Below are 17,555 nucleotides of genomic sequence, written 5' to 3'. Positions count from 1 at the left end.
AAACAGACAACATTAAACAAATTATAGAAAGAATATGTTTTATTCTGCCACGAATCAAAATACAATAATAGTACAAACAGCAATGAATAGATCAAGTTGAATGAAAGAAGTGACTACCCCCCCCCCTCTCCTGGTAGGGGCATGTTTTATCTCATTAATATGCTCTCTGATCCTATAATTCACTGTATTGTCATACTCATTCCGTCTCCATTTAAAAGTCTTGAGACAAGTATCAGGATCTGTAATTGAAACTGCTGCCCATTCTGCTCAGGGGAAGATACTTTATCATTACACTCTCCCCTGAATGCACAAGTTTCTTGTGACGCTCAGTTTCATAGTTCTCTTATTAACTCATTGGCATGCTCTCTGTTCCTATCCTTTATTACTGTATTGTCATACTCAGTCCATTTCAATTGAAACGTCTTGAGACAAGCATCAGGATCTGTAATTGAAACTGCTGCCCATTCTGCTCAGGGGAAGATACTTTATCATTACACTCTCCCCTGAATGCACAAGTTTCTTGTGACGCTCAGTTTTATAGTTATCTGATATAACTCTTATTATCATGCTCTCTGATCATATCTTTTACTGTATTGTCATTCCATTTCAATTGAAACGTCTTGAGAACAAGCATCAGGATCTGTCATTGAAACTGCTGCCTGTCGGAGGATACTCCACTACACTCTCCCCTGAAACTCACAAGTTTCTTGAGAAGCTTAGGTTCATAGTTCTCTTATTAACTCTTCTGACAACTGTACACTCGCGCTCGGTGTCGGGATCTGTTATTGAAAATGCTATATACCTTCTTCTTAGGAGGGATATTTCTCCACTAGACTCTCCCCTGAATTCACAAGTTTCTTAAAGAGCTCAGTTTCATAGTTCTCTTGTCAATTCTTCTGATTACTGAGTACATGTACTGTACAAATTACAGCGATTGTTTCAGCCATTTACCCAACAGGGCGAACCCTTCCCTCTCCCCTAATAGCATAGGTCATTTATGGAGCTCAGTTTCACAGTTCTCTCACTAGTTCCTTCTTATAACTGTACAAATTACAGTGAGTGTTTCAGCCATTTACCAAACAGGGCGATCTCTTTCATCAACTACGTCCTTCTGCAGGTTCTGTAACTCTCTCAGACCCTGCATAGAAAATCAAGCAACAAACCATGGGTATGTTTAAACTGATTACGAATTACATGAGAAACTTATCATTAAAGGGGCAGGAAAGTAATCACAGTGTAGCAGTTTAAAAAGGGCTGGTTTAAACAAACATTATGTGAATTAGGACTGTTCCTTAAGCCTTCAGAACATGTGATGTGAAAGATACCTAGGGGTGAGGGTCATTGCTTACTAAAAGGTCTGAAAATGGCATCCAAGCTACGAGATACATTGAAATGATAGCATTACAAACGTACCCCTAGATGTATAGACTTCAAGGAGCTACTGGGAGCAGTATCCACAGCACTAGAGCAGGAGTTCTTTTTGTCTCAAGAAAATAACCGCTATTTTTGTGAACAAGCTGACATAAAAAAAGTCTGAATTAAGTTCAAAATTTCTCATCTCTGATTATCATCTCCAACTTGGTATCATATTATTGATCAATCACAATCAGAAATTCCCACACTCTTGAAATACCCAATTAACTCCTGTGGGCAGAGAATCAATAATGGTTCGCTCAAATAGACAGGTGCCGATACCAGGAATTATAAACTATTGAATTTACCTCATAGACGAGCTTGATGTTAGCTTTGATCTGGGCGGAATCCTTTGACAGCTTTTCACTCTGACTGAATATTTGAAAAAAATGGAAAATAACACTAACATCAAGGCTCTTACATTCAACAGTCAACTTGGTGATCACTTAACCATAAGAAAAATTATTTCTGCTTGATTTTCATTCTTTGCATGGTTCTGCTCCTCACAATAATTGTCCATTAATTACCCCCTTACAATCCTTCTAGATGTCTTAGATCATTCACTTCTTCGTAAGGGTTGTTCCCCAAACCCACAACAATTGGGGAGATAGGCTCATGCTGGTCCCCTGCTTTGGAATAACGTGCCTCTTAATATCCGCAACATGACATCTGTTCGTAAAGAGGCCCCAAAAGCCCACTTTTTAACAGCTGCTTTTCATGAATTTTTGTGTTTCTTCCTTGAACAATGAACATCACTTGTGGTGGATACTGGTGCACTATATGTGTTCTTATTATTAATATTAGAGAGCTAGGCAAAAACGGTGAGTCCTGGGCAGGCCTGCCCAACACCGCCCATCGTGGCTTCAACACTGATGCTGGTTTCTAAACCTTCTTACCTAGTCAACTGTTGCACTTTCTTGTCTATGAACTTGAGAGCTTCAGGCAGTGTGAACTCGACAAAGAATCCAAACCCAACCAGGATATAGATCCTACTTGCATCAGGTCTGTCAAAATAACATATCAAGATCAGTCATCAAGTCTAATAACATATACACAAATGCATCTAGAAGATAACAATAACATAAGAAAATTGCAGTAACCGATGTAGGTTAGTCTCTCTTTGATGGCATGTCATGGCCTAGTGGTTATAAGCACCGAATTCAAGCTCTGGTGTTTTTGATCAGCAGAGTAATGGGTTCGAGTCCTGGTCGTCACACTTGTGTCCTTAAGCAAGACCCTTAACTATGATTGCTTTGTAAAGTTGGGGAAGTAGTGCTTTCTGCTCTGCCAGCCAGGCTTCTGGTGGATGATACCCTGGCCTATACGTATGGACTGTAAAGGGGATAACCCGGTTTCAGCCACAGTTCTATGTGGTAATGGCCCCGGAAAAGTATATTGTATGTATTTTTTTAAATTGTGGTTCTGAAAGAAACAGATGGACTCAATGTGTCACACAGTATACTCTGTTCGTTGTCAGGATCTAGATTTTCATCCAAAACAGGAACTCATTGTAAGCCACTTCTTTTTCCCTATCTATTTCACAGATCTTCATATGTTATGTGCCATTGGTTTTGGCAATTGTAGACAAGGAGTGTGTGGGCCCTTGGGGTGAGTTTTCTTATTCACAGCAGTAGTAAGTAAAGAAAACATGTACAGAGTAAAGCCCCACCACGGAATGAGATCAACATTTGTTTATATTTTTTACTTCCATTGTTCAAAATCATACAATCATGTCTTGTAATCACTTACATATTTGCTTGTACATAGAAGTTGCATCCTAGGTCAATTTTGGTTTTCAGTCCGTCCTTAATGACATCAGCATCCTAGACATAGACAAAAAGGGTTTACAGTTGATTATTAGTCTAATGATCAATGCTTTGCTAAACTGTTGCTACATTGTTGTCAATACATCTAAAAATGGTGTTTCATGGCCGAGTGGTTTAAAGCACCAAACTCAAGCTCTGGTCCTTTTGATCAAAATAGTGTAGGTTAGATGCCCAATCGCCATGGCACTCAAGTGTTCTTGAGCAAGATACTTAATCCTTTAGATGGGACGTTAGACTGTACAATGCAAGTTCAGTGTACTAGGGTTGGTAGTGCACGTAAAATAACCTAGAACACTTATCGTGGAAGAGTAGGGGGTTACCCTGGTGTTTCTTGTGTACATAACAAGTACTCTTATAAGATGTTTCCCCAGGCTTACGACCTACAGTGATTAAAGGCAGTGGACACTCAGGGGTCGAAATTAAGTGTATTTCCATGGTAGTCAGCAGGGCTAGTGACCAATAATTTTTAGTAGCCCTGATTAGATTTTGGTAGCCCGAAAGACACATTATGTCCCGCGTCACGGCTCAAACTTTACAATACACCAATAACATAGTTCTTTATTGTTTGTGATGATGATTTTTGCATTATTTTTCCACTAGCCCGTCGGGCTATCAAGCTGGAAAAATGAGTAGCCCGGCTGTAAATCTGGTAGTCCCGGGCAAGCGGGCTAGTGGCAATTTCGACCCCTGACACTATTGGTAATTACTCAAAATAATTATTAGCATAAAACCTTTCTTGGTTTAACGAGTAATGGGGAAAGGTTGATAGTATAAAAGATTGTGAGAAACGGCTCCCTCTGAAGTAATGTAGTTTTTGAGAAAGAAGTAATTTTCCACGAATTTGATTTCGAGACCTCAGATTTAGAATTTGAAGTCTCAAAATCACTTATCTGAAAGCACACAACTTCGTGTGACAAGGGTGTTTATTCTTATACATGTATTATTATCTCGCAACTTCGACAGCCGATTGAGCTCAAATTTTCACAACTTTGTTATTTTATGCATATGTTGAGACATACCAAGTGAGAAGACTGGTCTTTGACAATTTACCAATAGTGTCCAATGTTATCCTTGGTTTAATTACCAGAAATTTGTTTTATTAATAATAAAAATAATTTTGATCAAAGTCACTTATGAAGACAACCTGGAATATTGAGTTCACTTTAATGTAATTTGTAAAAGCACAATCAAATTAGAATATTGTGACTGGGTGTAGATTTACCTGAAGTTTTTCAACGGTGGTTTTCAATTGCAGATAATCCGCTAACTGCTTGTAGATGTCGTCCCTGCTCTCCAAGACTTTCCTGGAGGTAAAACAAATCAAAACTTAGAAAATTTTAAAGTTGTGCACAGTTCTGACACTTTGCTGCTGTTAACCCTTTAGGATTAACTGCTAAGCATAGAAGTACACTGTAGTACAGAGTGTTTTCTTTGGGAGGGTACAAGGAAGCAACTGGCAAATCCTTTAAATTTTCTGCTTAGTACAAAGGAGCAGGCCACCGGTCATAAATTGTGCATGTGACATGGTATTTTGGCTGGTATGCTTATTCTGGTAAGCATAATTATTTTGTACTTGGGTACTTTTTGTGCTTAAAGCAGATCTATGAAACTGGGACCAGGTGTAGTATATACCTTTATCATGGTGTGGTCATCTTGATATTTCTCCATTTGAACCAATGTATAACCAAACTGCTGATAATGGACAAAAAAATAGTCTTGTTCCTTTCTTAGAAGCAAATTTTAATATTCGTTGCTGCAAATTGATCAATGATCATGTTCAAGATGGATGCAGCATGATTAAGGTCAATATTGAAGCCTGTTTACCAACTGGCATTTCAATTCAATGAGAGCAAGTTTGACGACTCGCTGGTTTAATACAGATATTCTCCACATGATTTCAAATAAAAAGTTGTACCTTCTTTCACTTCATTACTTGGCACAGTCCTAAGACTGAAAAGCCAAGAGAATTAATTTGAGGACTTACTGGAGATCTTTTCTTAAGACTTCATTGACAAACTTCTCATACTGCGTGACTTTTGTTGACACGTTGTCCTCCATTGTTACTGTCTTGTTGTTTTTAACTCACATCATAATAAAGTGTGTTCTTCATTGACATTAGCATTCTATCATCTGTAGAAAAAGAAAGCTGTAATTAATGTAGTTAAAATAAAAGGCACTTGGTAATTACTCAAAATATTTATTTGCATGAAAATTTATTTACTTGGACCCTTGCCCTTGGACATAATAACCACGGAGCTATAAAAACCTCCATGGTAAAAAACGAGCAATGGAGAGTCTGTTGGTTGATAGTATAAAAACTATAAAACATTGTGAGAGAAACGGCTCCCTCTGAAGTAATGTAGTTTTGAGAAAGAAGTAATTTCCCAGTAGTAAAGCATTTGAACTGATTTTGAGACCCGGCTTGAGTACGTGACTACTAGTAGTACTACAATGTATGATGATGACAAACGATCGACATACATACTCATACATACACAGACATGACATTATTGACAGACGACAGTTTGAGGGGCTCATCTGTCATCGTAAACATCAAAATATTTTGTGATCTAGGCCAACAAAAGGTACTGCCGGAAACACGTTTACCACCATCACTGTCACTTCAACATCGTCATTTTGTTCCAAAATTATTTTACAGTTTAAATATTTGGTAAAACATTGAAATTACCTACCTGTCGTGTTGGAACTGGACTGCTCGCATTGATTGCTACACATGCAGAGTGGAGAGAGAGTAAATTACTCGAACGCCCTCAAGAGGTACAAAGAAGTTAGTACAGCAACGATGGCCGATGGTGAGTCAAACATTTTATTGTTTTGCTTTTTACCATGTGTTTAGGCACCTTTCTATGAAGTTATTTTGGCATTATTGAGGGTTTAAAAACACATTACCTACTGTATATAAAGTTCAGGCTCTAGTGTGCCAGATCTTTTGTTTGTATAGCATAAAAAGGGGGGGGGGGGGGTTTAATCACAAGAAATTCGCCGGTGAATTTGTAAATTAAATAAATAGTGTGAGCATGTATGGATGGGCGCGTAACCCTCCTGCCGACGGCGGAGGCGGAGGGTTACGAAGCATGCTCGAATTGTAAAGGGCAAAATGGTCAAACACGTACAATTTCGACAGCTAGTCAACAGATAATAGTGGTCCAATGAAACAGTGTACAAGGTAGGCTTACGACGGGTTAATAATAGCTTTTTTAATAAAAAAAATACCCGGTCCAGTTATGTAGTTTATTTTGTTTCGTCCCCCCCCCCCCCGCCAGCCTTTTTTTCTCTCTGTTCTTTTTGTTTTCTCCCTCTTTTTTATTTGCCTGACAAAAAGGGGGGGGGGGGGGGCGCCTGGGAGGGTTACGTTATCGCAACTCGCAGTGAATCTTCAATCATGAACTAGAATTTAGTACTAGAAAGGAAGAAGATGAAGAAGAAAATAGGAATTAATATGTAGGTTTAATTTAATGGCTTAAAAAAAATACTTGAATGTACATGTATCTTTAATAAATAATGTTTGACCTTAAACTTGTAACATGTTTTTGCATGAGGGGTTAAATAGTAATCACTGTAATAACGATCAATGATCAATGGAGAGCTGTTGATAGTATAAAACTTTGTGAGAACCAAACGGCTCCCTCGTAACGGAGACTTCGAGAAAGAAGTTATTTTCCGCTAAAATATTTAAAATTAGATTTTGAGACCTAAATATTTGATTTTGTCCAAATCACCATTTGAAAGCACACAACTTCCTTAGTTGCGTTGCGATAACGTAACCCTCCTCCCGACGGCCGCCAGGCCGGAGGGTTACAAGATCGGTTTGGGCGGCAATGGTTAACACGTTATCGCAACTAACAACTTTCTGTGACAAAGGTATTTTTTCTTCCATTATTATCTCGCAACTTTGACGACCAATTTACACTTGTTGCATATGTTGAGATACACCAAGTGAGAAGACAGGTCTTTGACAATTACCAAAAGTGTCTTTAAAGAATAATTGTTGAATATTAGATAAAGACCCTTTCCTACTTTGATTGTTTGTGATGCAGATGAAGTGATACGTAGACGGCTATTAATTGAAGGAGAGAGTGGCGGAGATGATCGTCGAATCAACACCCTTCTCAAGATGTTCATCAAATGGTGTAATAGTAACTCCTCAGAGGAAGAGAGGTAGGCTACCAAATCAATTTGATAGAAACAAACTAATGTAGAAATATGTACCAGCGAATGATTTCCCTTATATAAACTCTGCTGATCAGAAACACCGCAGCTTGAGTACGTTGTTCTTATCCGCTGGACCATGACACATCACAAATAAGGTTACTAGGCTTATATACTAAAACTTCATGGAGGCAACAAAGGCGATTGCCTCTTGTCTCCATGCCCCTGGTCATTGCCTAATGCCTTGGTGCTCCAGTAGAAATTTACAAATTAAAAAATGAGTCATAGGGTGCCCTTTACCAAGGAGAAAATGCCTTGGTGCCCATGCCCTTTTAGGAGTGTTGATGTAATCTATGTATATTTGGTTTGCGGTAACACCATGTGTGTATCTACTTGCCAGGTAGTAGAGTTTGTTCTTAGAGAATTGTCTTGCTTTATTCTACTGCCACGGAGTAGATAATCGGGGGTTTGGGAGACTTCTCAGTTCTGAAAAGAACTGTCCTGCTTTTAACTATTACCAGGGCGGATGGTATAGAAAATAGACTTGGACTACTACATGTACTTTAGCTTATAGGATCGTAATTAACTGTACTGCTGCAGAGTCAGTTCTGAATTGGTCTCAACGTTTTGACTAGCTTGCTCTAGTCATCGTCAGGAGACTGATGTAATCTACTTTCTACAGTATGGTTGATTTGGATTGTCTCTTCCCTTCAGTCTAGCAACATATCAGAAGATGCAGTCAATCTTAGCCCAGGTGGAGTTCTCTATGGAGAAGACAAAGCTGATACATGACATGAACACCAAGGAGATAACCAACTATGAAGACCTCTACAGTGACATAGGTAAAGCCAAGATGCAACTACCAGGGCCCAATAGACCCCTCCCATGAAATATTGCACATAGCGCGAGCTGCTCTGTGGGTATAGGGGAGGCTCTAATTCCTGGGGATGGGTGGTAGGGCTGAGCTGCAATGTGGGTATAGAGGAGGCTCTAACTCCTGGGGATGGGTGGTAGGGCTGAGCTGCACTGTGGGTAGGGGAGGCTCTAATTCCTGGGGATGGGTGGTAGGGCTGGGCTGAGCTGCACTGTGGGTATAGGGGAGGCTCTTATTCCTGGGGATGGGTGGTAGGGCTGAGCTGCACTATGGGTATAGGGGAGGCTCTAATTCCTGGGGATGGGTGGTAGGGCTGAGCTGCACTGTGGGTATAGGGGAGGCTCTTATTCCTGGGGATGGGTGGAAGGGCTGAGCTGCACTGTGGGTATAGGGGAGGCTCTAATTCCTGGGGATGGGTGGTAGGGCTGAGCTGCACTGTGGGTATAGGGGAGGCTCTAATTCCTGGGGATGGGTGGTATGGTTGAGCTGCACTGTGGGTATGGGGAGGCTCTAATTCCTGGGGATGGGTGGTAGGGCTGAGCTGCACTGTGGGTATAGGGGAGGCTCTAATTCCTGGGGATGGGTGGTAGGGCTGAGCTGCACTGTGGGTATAGGGGAGGCTCTAATTCCTGGGGATGGGTGGTAGGGCTGAGCTGCACTGTGGGTATAGGGGAGGCTCTAATTCCTGGGGATGGGTGGTAGGGCTGAGCTGCACTGTGGGTATAGAGGAGGCTCTAATTCCTGGGGATGGGTGGTATGGTTGAGCTGCACTGTGGGTATGGGGAGGCTCTAATTCCTGGGGATGGGTGGTAGGGCTGAGCTGCACTGTGGGTATAGGGGAGGCTCTAATTCCTGGGGATGGGTGGTAGAGCTGAGCTGCACTGTGGGTATAGGGGAGGCTCTAATTCCTGGGGATGGGTGGTATGGCAAAGCTGCACTGTGGGTATAGGGGAGGCTCGAATTCCTGGGGATGGGTGGTAGGGCTGAGCTGCACTGTGGATATAGGGGAGGCTCTAATTCCTGGGGATGGGTGGTATGGCAAAGCTGCACTGTGGGTATAGGGGAGGCTCTAATTCCTGGGGATGGGTGGTAGGGCTGAGCTGCTCTCTGGGTATAGGGGAGGCTCTAATTCCTGGGGATGGGTGGTAGGGCTGAGCTGCACTGTGGGTATAGGGGAGGCTCTAATTCCTGGGGATGGGTGGTAGGGCTGAGCTGCACTGTGGGTATATGGGAGGCTCTAATTCCTGGGGATGGGTGGTATGGTTGAGCTGCACTGTGGGTATAGGGGAGGCTCTAATTCCTGGGGATGGGTGGTAGGGCTGAGCTGCACTGAGGGTATAGAGGAGGCTCTAATTCTTGGGGATGGGTGGTATGGCAAAGCTGCACTGTGGGTAGGGGAGGCTCTAATTCCTGGGGATGGGTGGTAGGGCTGAGCTGCACTGTGGGTATAGGGGAGGCTCAAATTCCTGGGGATGGGTGGTATGGCTGAGCTGCACTGTGGGTATAGGGGAGGCTCTAATTCCTGGGGATGGGTGGTAGGGCTGAGCTGCACTGTGGGTATAGGGGAGGCTCTAATTCCTGGGGATGGGTGGTAGGGCTGAGCTGCACTGTGGGTATAGGGGAGGCTCTAATTCCTGGGGATGGGTGGTAGGGCTGAGCTGCACTGTGGGTATAGGGGAGGCTCTAATTCCTGGGGATGGGTGGTATGGTTGAGCTGCACTGTGGGTATAGGGGAGGCTCTAATTCCTGGGGATGGGTGGTAGGGCTGAGCTGCTCTGTGAGTATAGGGGAGGCTCTAATTCCTGGGGATGGGTGGTAGGGCTGAGCTGCACTGAGGGTATAGAGGAGGCTCTAATTCCTGGGGATGGGTGGTATGGCTGAGCTGCACTGTGGGTATAGGGGAGGCTCTAATTCCTGGGAATGGGTGGTAGGGCTGAGCTGCACTGAGGGTATAGGGGAGGCTCTAATTCCTGGGGATGGGTGGTATGGCTGAGCTGCACTGTGGGTATAGGGGAGGCTCTAATTCCTGGGAATGGGTGGTAGGGCTGAGCTGCACTGAGGGTATAGGGGAGGCTCTAATTCCTGGGAATGGGTGGTAGGGCTGAGCTGCACTGAGGGTATAGGGGAGGCTCTAATTCCTGGGGATGGGTGGTATGGCTGAGCTGCACTGTGGGTATAGGGGAGGCTCTAATTCCTGGGAATGGGTGGTAGGGCTGAGCTGCACTGAGGGTATAGGGGAGGCTCTAATTCCTGGGGATGGGTGGTAGGGCTGAGCTGCACTGTGGGTATAGCGGAGGCTCTAATTCCTGGGGATGGGTGGTAGGGCTGAGCTGCACTGTGGGTATAGAGGAGGCTCTAATTCCTGGGGATGGGTGGTAGGGCTGAGCTGCACTGTGGGTATAGAGGAGGCTCTATTTTTTAAATAATTTTAGATGAATGACTGAAATTGAACTGGAATTATAAATCTCATTTTTGATTTTTTGTTTTTTTGTCCGCAGAGTTGAGTATTCAAGAGGCACATACTAAGATAACAGCTTGCAAACAGAAAGTACAGGAGGCCAAGAGAGTCCGTAAGAACAGACAAGAGTACGACGCCCTAGCTAAGGTGATCAAAACCCAACCGGACAGGCAAGAAACAATGAAGTAAGTAAAGACAAGAGACAATGAAGTCACAAAAACATGCATGATATTCTTCCTACTTAAAGGATTCGGTTACTTTTTCAAAATAGCCACAGATTTACATTAAACTTACAGGGGTTGAAGATAATGATAGTGGAAAGCTTCCCTTCAATTATTACTATCTGAGGTTGTGTAGTGTTTGAGAAATGAGTAAAACAAGTCACAAAATAATTTTCGTCTCAGGAAGACAACAATTATTTTAGCATGTAAAATTCCATTAACCAGTTATGATTTTATACCAAAACCATAGCGATATTATACCAAAACTATAGTGTTACATGCTAAAACTGAGACAAAACTTATTTGTTTTACTCATTTCTCAAAAAATATAGCACCTCAGTAAGTAAAATTTCAAGGGAAGCTTTCTATTATCATAATCTTCCAACTGTGTAAATCTGTGGACAGTGTGTTTTGTGTTAGGAAAAAGTACATAGACCCTTTAAGTCTGATTTCAATTGTTGTGTTTTTTTGCCCTTAGACAAATCTGAAAAGTTGTGATTAAATAGCCTCAAAAAGGACATAAGTCAACACCATGAACTTGTAGGTCAGCCCTTGTAATCAATGAAGTTTTACCAAACAATTGTAGCCATGACCAGGCGATGATGGTCACAGAAGCCATGACACTCAGAACTTTATAATATATGTTAAATTTGCATCGGGGATAAAGAATATTCTTTTTTTTTCTTTTTTTTTTTTTACCCATACACCGATGTGTGTTATTAGCACTGTATACTTCTTTCCCGAGTCCTGTGAAAAAATACCACAGGCATGTTACTCGGGTGGGATTCGAACCCACGACCCTTGCAATTCTAGAGCAGTGTCTTATCAACTAGACTACCGAGGTTGCCCGGCAGCTAGAGGCAGTTCGAATCCTATGTTTTGGCAGCGGGTAACGCAACGATATAATATATGTTAAATTTGCATCGGGGATAAAGAATATTCACATGATATTCACATGGGTAAAAAAACAAAAATGAATACTCAGAACTTTGACAACCCATTTAAAAGAAGAAGAAAAGTTCTTTAACGAAGTGTTTACATTTTGATCTGACTAATGCAGGAAACTAGAAGATCTGGATAAAGAGCTTTCCACCCTGAAAAACAGTAAGCAGTCTCTGCAGCAGAAGGTAAGGAGTGTTGTAAGATATGGAAGGATTTGCGGTAACACCATGTAATGGCTATCTATAAATGAGTTGGGGTGGTTCTGAAAAGAACCGTTGGTTTCAACTCGACGTTTCGATCAGTATGCTCTGATCATTTTCTGGAGAGAGCTGGACTCTGATGCTGCATGTGTTATATGGTTTTTTCCCCCCGTTCTAAAACAATCATTTTGAGCAGAAAATAAAAAGTAGATTAAAAACGACGGACGGGAGTGGTAGCTTAGAAGAAAAATTTTTCCTCATTCTAAAACATTCATTTTTGTGAAGAAAAAGTGTCGGTAAACTAAAAAAAATAAACGGGAGTGGTTGCTTAAAAAAACAAGAAAGAAAAAAAAAATTCAAATCAGTAGTGCCAATCTGAAAGCTCACCAATTTTACCTCTTTCTAAAACATTCATTTTTAAAAGAACGGGGGTGGTACCAGATTATCGGTAGTTTCAATTTGAAAGCTCACCAAAATTTTCTTTTCTGTTATTCTTCTTGGTCTTCTTTGATTTGCCCACAGGTATATTGTGGTACAAAAGCAATCAAGTGGAAATACATGAAACGAGAGATGTTTAACTGTATTTCTATAAAAAGACAAAACAGGACTATGAAATGTTATTATTAAAATTGTATGTATCATGTATGTGACAACACAGCATACATACAAATTATGGGAACAAAAGCAGTCAAGTGTCCACTGACTTTAATACATGTATGTGGTGGTTTTACTATTATTTCTTCAGATCTGCATCATTAAGCGTTGGAAAATGTGGATTGACATTTGAGGTGCCACCATCTGATTTTGTAAATGTTATAAATTTTATTTATTTTCCCAGCTCGAGGACAGAAAAAAACAGTTCCACGTTCTCATCAGTTCTATCCAAGAATTACAGAGAATTCTAGACGGTGAGTTGACAAGTTTTCAGTTCTCTTTTAGGGGTGCAACAAAGAAAAATCAATGTAACAAAGACATCAAGAGTGTCATGGCCGAGTGGTTAAGAGCATTGATTTTCAAGTTCTGGTGTTAAGTCACCATAGTGTGGGTTCGAATCCCAGTCATGACACTTGTGTCCTTGAGCAAGATACTTTACTATAATTGCTTCTCTTCACCCAGGGGTATAAATGGGTACTTGCGAGGAGAGAGATATGCAGTCAAATTCTATTGCGGATGTGATATGAGTGAAACACCCTAGTCGTTTTGTATACACAAAGGCAGCTAATACATTAAAGGAACACGTTGCCTTGGATTGGACGAGTTGGTCTTTAAAAAGTGTTTGTAACTGTTTGTTATAAAATGTATATGATTGGAAAGAGTTTTCAAAAGTAGAATACAATGATCCACACAAATTTGCTTCGAAATTGCGTTGTTTTTCTTTTACTGTGCAAACTAACACGGTCGGCCATTTATGGAAGTCAAAAATTTGACTCCCATAAATGGCCGCCCGTGTTAGTCGACGAGGTAAAAGGAAAACCGTGCAATCATGCTTCATGTATTTGCTCTCAAAGAAATGGTCGGTCTATGAAGTACAATTACATTTTACACTGTTTTATTGTGATGAGATGAAAGACTTATAATTTTCTCCCCCAACATTTATAATACATTAAGGATAGGCCTGATACTGATAGGAGGAAACAAAGGCAATAGCCTCCATGCCTCCTGGTCACTGCCTTGGTGCTCTTGAAACGCTGTTCAGTAGAAATTTACAATTGGCTTAAAGGGTGCTCTTTACCTAGAAAAAATGTCTTTGTGGCCTTGCCCTTTTAAAAATGAAGCGCACAGGCCTGTAAGGACTGAGACAAATATGTGCATCGTTAAACTGAATTTGACCTTTGAGCCCCTTTTAAAGATTTTTTTTCTTCACATTTTCCACAGAGGATGACAAAGGGCTTGAAATTCAAATGGATACCACATTAGACAGCTCCATGGATACAAGCGTCGGTGAGAAACGATAGCGTCAAAAGAACATTTTTGTAAAAAGGATAAAGTCGCTTGGATTTTGGCTACCATCATCACAAATTCTTGGGACTCCGCGTGGATGTCTTGAAGTTCGTGAACGCATCCTGGAGATGTCACCACAGGATTTTGTTTTTCTTCAGAATATTGGTTGTGGTTTTGTCTGCTGAAAGACCTGGAAATTCCAATGGACCATGGATTTTGGATCACCTTAATTTGGGTATAATCACCAGTAATGGCCAATGTGACACATAAACCTGGGGTCGATTTCACAAAGAGTTTCCTAGGACTAGTCCTAGGAGATATACAAATTGCATGGATAGTCCTAAGTTAGGACGAGGAACTAGTCCTAACTCGAGATAAGAGTAGTCCTAACTCTTTGTGAAATCCACCCCAGGTCTTGTATTTGTAAACTGACCATGCTGACTTACTGTCCCAATGAGGGTTTCAATCTAAAAACAATGTTGTGCAAACACTATGGGGTTTTGTAGTTACTTCTAGCCCAGGAGGCCTTTCACAATCAAATAAATACTACAGTAACATCCAGGGCCCAATTTCATAGAGCTGCTTAAGCAAAAATTTTTGCTTAAGCAAAAAATTCATTGCTTAGTAAAATCAGATTACCGGCCAAGACTCCACTCAATTGTTATGCTAAGTAAACAACAGCTAAATACTATTTATAAGCAATGTATATTGGATGAAAATTTGGCCAGCAACATGTGTAAGATAAGCGAGCTATTTTTGTGCTCAAACAAATTTTTTGCTAAAGCAGCTTTATGAAATTGGCCCCAGGGCTCAACTTCATAGAGCTGCTTAAGCATAAAAAGCAGCTAAGCACTTAACAACTATGCTTACCGGAATAAGGTTACCAGCCAAACTGCTATGTATTGTATTCAAGTTGTCATCGGTATCCTGCTCATTTCTGCTAAAAAGTAGGAAATTTCTTAGCAATATTTGTTCTGGTTAAGCAGCTCTATGAAATTGGGCCCTGAGGGTCTTTATACAAATAAGCCACTTGCATGCTAGATTTGAATAATGTCTGGTACAATGACGTGCTTGATTACAAGTTACCGCTTACATTTGAATTCCTCAGACTATCGAGACAGTTGCTACGTCACATGATTGGTGGCAAGCTTTTGCATAGTTACATAAGAGATAGCGACCCAACCCATATGCAATTCTGAATGGTTTGTTTAACGCATAATGTTATCAGGGTTTGCTCAGCTGGAGGTACATTTTGACTAAGCACATTATTCAAATCTAACCGTACAAATTTCAGAGCTCCATAATTCAAATCTTACTAGCGTCAGAAACTACTTGTCCTACAGATACATTGGACACTATTGGTAATTACTGAAATAATTATGAGCATAAAACCTTACTTGGTAACGAGAAATGCAGAGCTGTTGATAGTATAAAACATTGTGAGAAGCGGCTCCCTCTGAAGTAACATAGTTTCGCGAAAGAAGGAATTTTCATCGAATTTGATTTTGAAACCTCAGAATTAGATATTGAGGTCTCGAAATCAAGCACACAACCTTGTGTGACAAGGGTGTTTTTTCTTTCATTATTATCTTGCAACTTCAACAACTAATTGCGCTCAACTTCAACAACTAATTGCGCTCAAATTTTCCCAGGTTTGTTATTTTATGCACATGTTGAGATACATTAAGAGAGAAGACTGGTCTTTGACAATTACCAAAAGGGTCCAGTGTCTTTGAAGGAACTGGACACTAATGGTAGTTACTAAAAATAATTGTTAGCATAAAAACATCACTAACATTGATGGTGCTTTGTGGTCAGTTTCAAATATGACAGTTACCTACATGTACATGTACATGCATATTCTAGTTCCATTAAAAGAACTTAAAGCTTTTTAAACACTTATGTCATTGTGTCTAAATCAGAGTTATAACCTCTTAAAAGTAAATGTTTATCTTTCACCAAATTTTATTGATGCTACACACACCTGCTTGGAGTGGCGCTCAATGTATGCTGGGAAGACCAATGAGGACCTATATGGTGTCCTACCTATGGTCGGAAACCAAATCACAGCCTGTTGGATGCAGTTAACAGGCCACCTTACAGGTAGCCTGAACATCTGACGTCACATTTCAAGGCACGAAAGAAACGCCAGAGACCTACCTCCAGACCGGCTTGTACATTCACCTTTGACCTACATTCATTCCACATAGAGATATGTAGTCAAATTCTATTGTGGATGTGATATGAGTGTTTTGTTTGGGCATCTATGGAAAACTCATGTCACCGCACCTTTATCCAGTGGAAACATTGCATCCAAAGGAATCACTGGATCTTTGTAGAGAGGACAGGGGCCCAGTCTACCTTACATGCAACTGGAGTTTGGGGCACACAAAGTCAATCTCTGGAAACCAGCTCTTAGACTTAGAAGACGAGGGTGCTGCAAAAGGACACCGGTGTAGAATTAACAAATGCCATGGCCACCCTCATGCAAGACCGATGCACTTGGAAAAGCTATACTCAAGCCTGCCTGTGGGCAACCGAGTGAGTGAGTGAGTATAACATCTGTAATCAGGAAAATGGGTAAGTTGAAAGAAAGCAGAGAGTGAGAGAGGCTTCATAAACAGCACAATAAACATAAGTACTTTGGTTGATGTTCAGCTTAAAGGCACTGGACAATTTTTATAATTATTCAAAATAATTGTTAGCATAAAAACTTACTTGGTACTTAGCAATGGAAAATATAAAACACTTCGTGAAACGGCTCCCTCTGAAGTAACCTAGTCTTTGAGAAGGCCACAGCCAGGAACACCGAGGCAAACCCCTTCTCTTTTCGATAAGTGCACTGGGTTATTTTACATGCGATACACAACACATGGGACCAATGGCTTTACATTCCATCCGAAGGACGAAGCAGTGTCTTGCTTAAGGACACAAGTGTCACGGCTGGGGATTCAAACCCACACTCTGCTGATCAGATACACCAGAGTTTGAATTTGGTGCTTTTAACCGCTCGGCCACGACACTTGCAATTTCGATGACTAGCTGAATCAAAATTAATTGAGAATACGAGTGTTACCAAACATGTCCAGTGCCTTCAAATGCTTTGCATTTAGTTGGTATCATGCGTAACAAGCTACCTAAAATTAATAGTTTGCCTGCGCCTTGAAACATTCGCGTGAAGCTCATGTGCACCATCTTTCAAGTGCACCATCTTTCATGTGCACCATCTTTCCTTACAGAAGTAACAAAACAATATGCACAAAGAAGGTTTATTTTCTATTTCTTGTATATTCATCAAGTTTTGTGCTAAAATGCACAAGGCTATTGACCCAATTCACCTGACGTCATCATCAGAATGATCTTGGATGCGCCATATTGGTGGGCTATGTCACTGTGCGTTAAATAGCGAAGTGCGCATTTTAGATGACGCGGCGTTTACACATAAAAAACAATTGACCACCAAAATGGTGAGCGTGCCAGAGTCGCTGCGTGTGACGTGTGTGCAAGGGG

At 41.1% G+C, this 17,555-nt stretch overlaps 2 protein-coding genes across 2 annotated transcripts; one reads left to right on the top strand and one right to left on the bottom strand.

Moving 5' to 3' along the window:
* Positions 1 to 21: 21 nt before the first annotated feature.
* Positions 22 to 5,990, bottom strand: LOC139954554 (protein UXT-like). Its single transcript, XM_071954403.1, has 7 exons — positions 5,933 to 5,990; positions 5,224 to 5,369; positions 4,462 to 4,543; positions 3,163 to 3,236; positions 2,310 to 2,417; positions 1,722 to 1,785; positions 22 to 1,138 (listed from the first exon to the last, which is right to left on the bottom strand). The coding sequence occupies exons 2-7, from the start codon at positions 5,295 to 5,297 to the stop codon at positions 1,073 to 1,075; spliced, it is 468 nt and encodes a 155-aa protein (XP_071810504.1). The 5' UTR covers positions 5,298 to 5,369; positions 5,933 to 5,990; the 3' UTR covers positions 22 to 1,072.
* Positions 5,938 to 15,941, top strand: LOC139954553 (THO complex subunit 7 homolog). The gene is made up of 7 exons (XM_071954402.1): positions 5,938 to 6,052; positions 7,298 to 7,418; positions 8,124 to 8,251; positions 10,782 to 10,926; positions 12,023 to 12,089; positions 12,943 to 13,012; positions 13,980 to 15,941. Exons 1-7 carry the CDS (start codon positions 5,974 to 5,976, stop codon positions 14,057 to 14,059), a joined length of 690 nt encoding a protein of 229 aa, XP_071810503.1. The 5' UTR covers positions 5,938 to 5,973; the 3' UTR covers positions 14,060 to 15,941.
* Positions 15,942 to 17,555: the final 1,614 nt, after the last annotated feature.

This window comes from Asterias amurensis, chromosome 2 (assembly GCF_032118995.1).
Source record: "Asterias amurensis chromosome 2, ASM3211899v1".
In the NCBI taxonomy this organism is placed as follows: Eukaryota; Metazoa; Echinodermata; class Asteroidea; order Forcipulatida; family Asteriidae; genus Asterias; species Asterias amurensis.
Note: the sequence above shows the minus strand (reverse complement) of the source record. Positions and strands in the feature narration are given on the sequence as shown.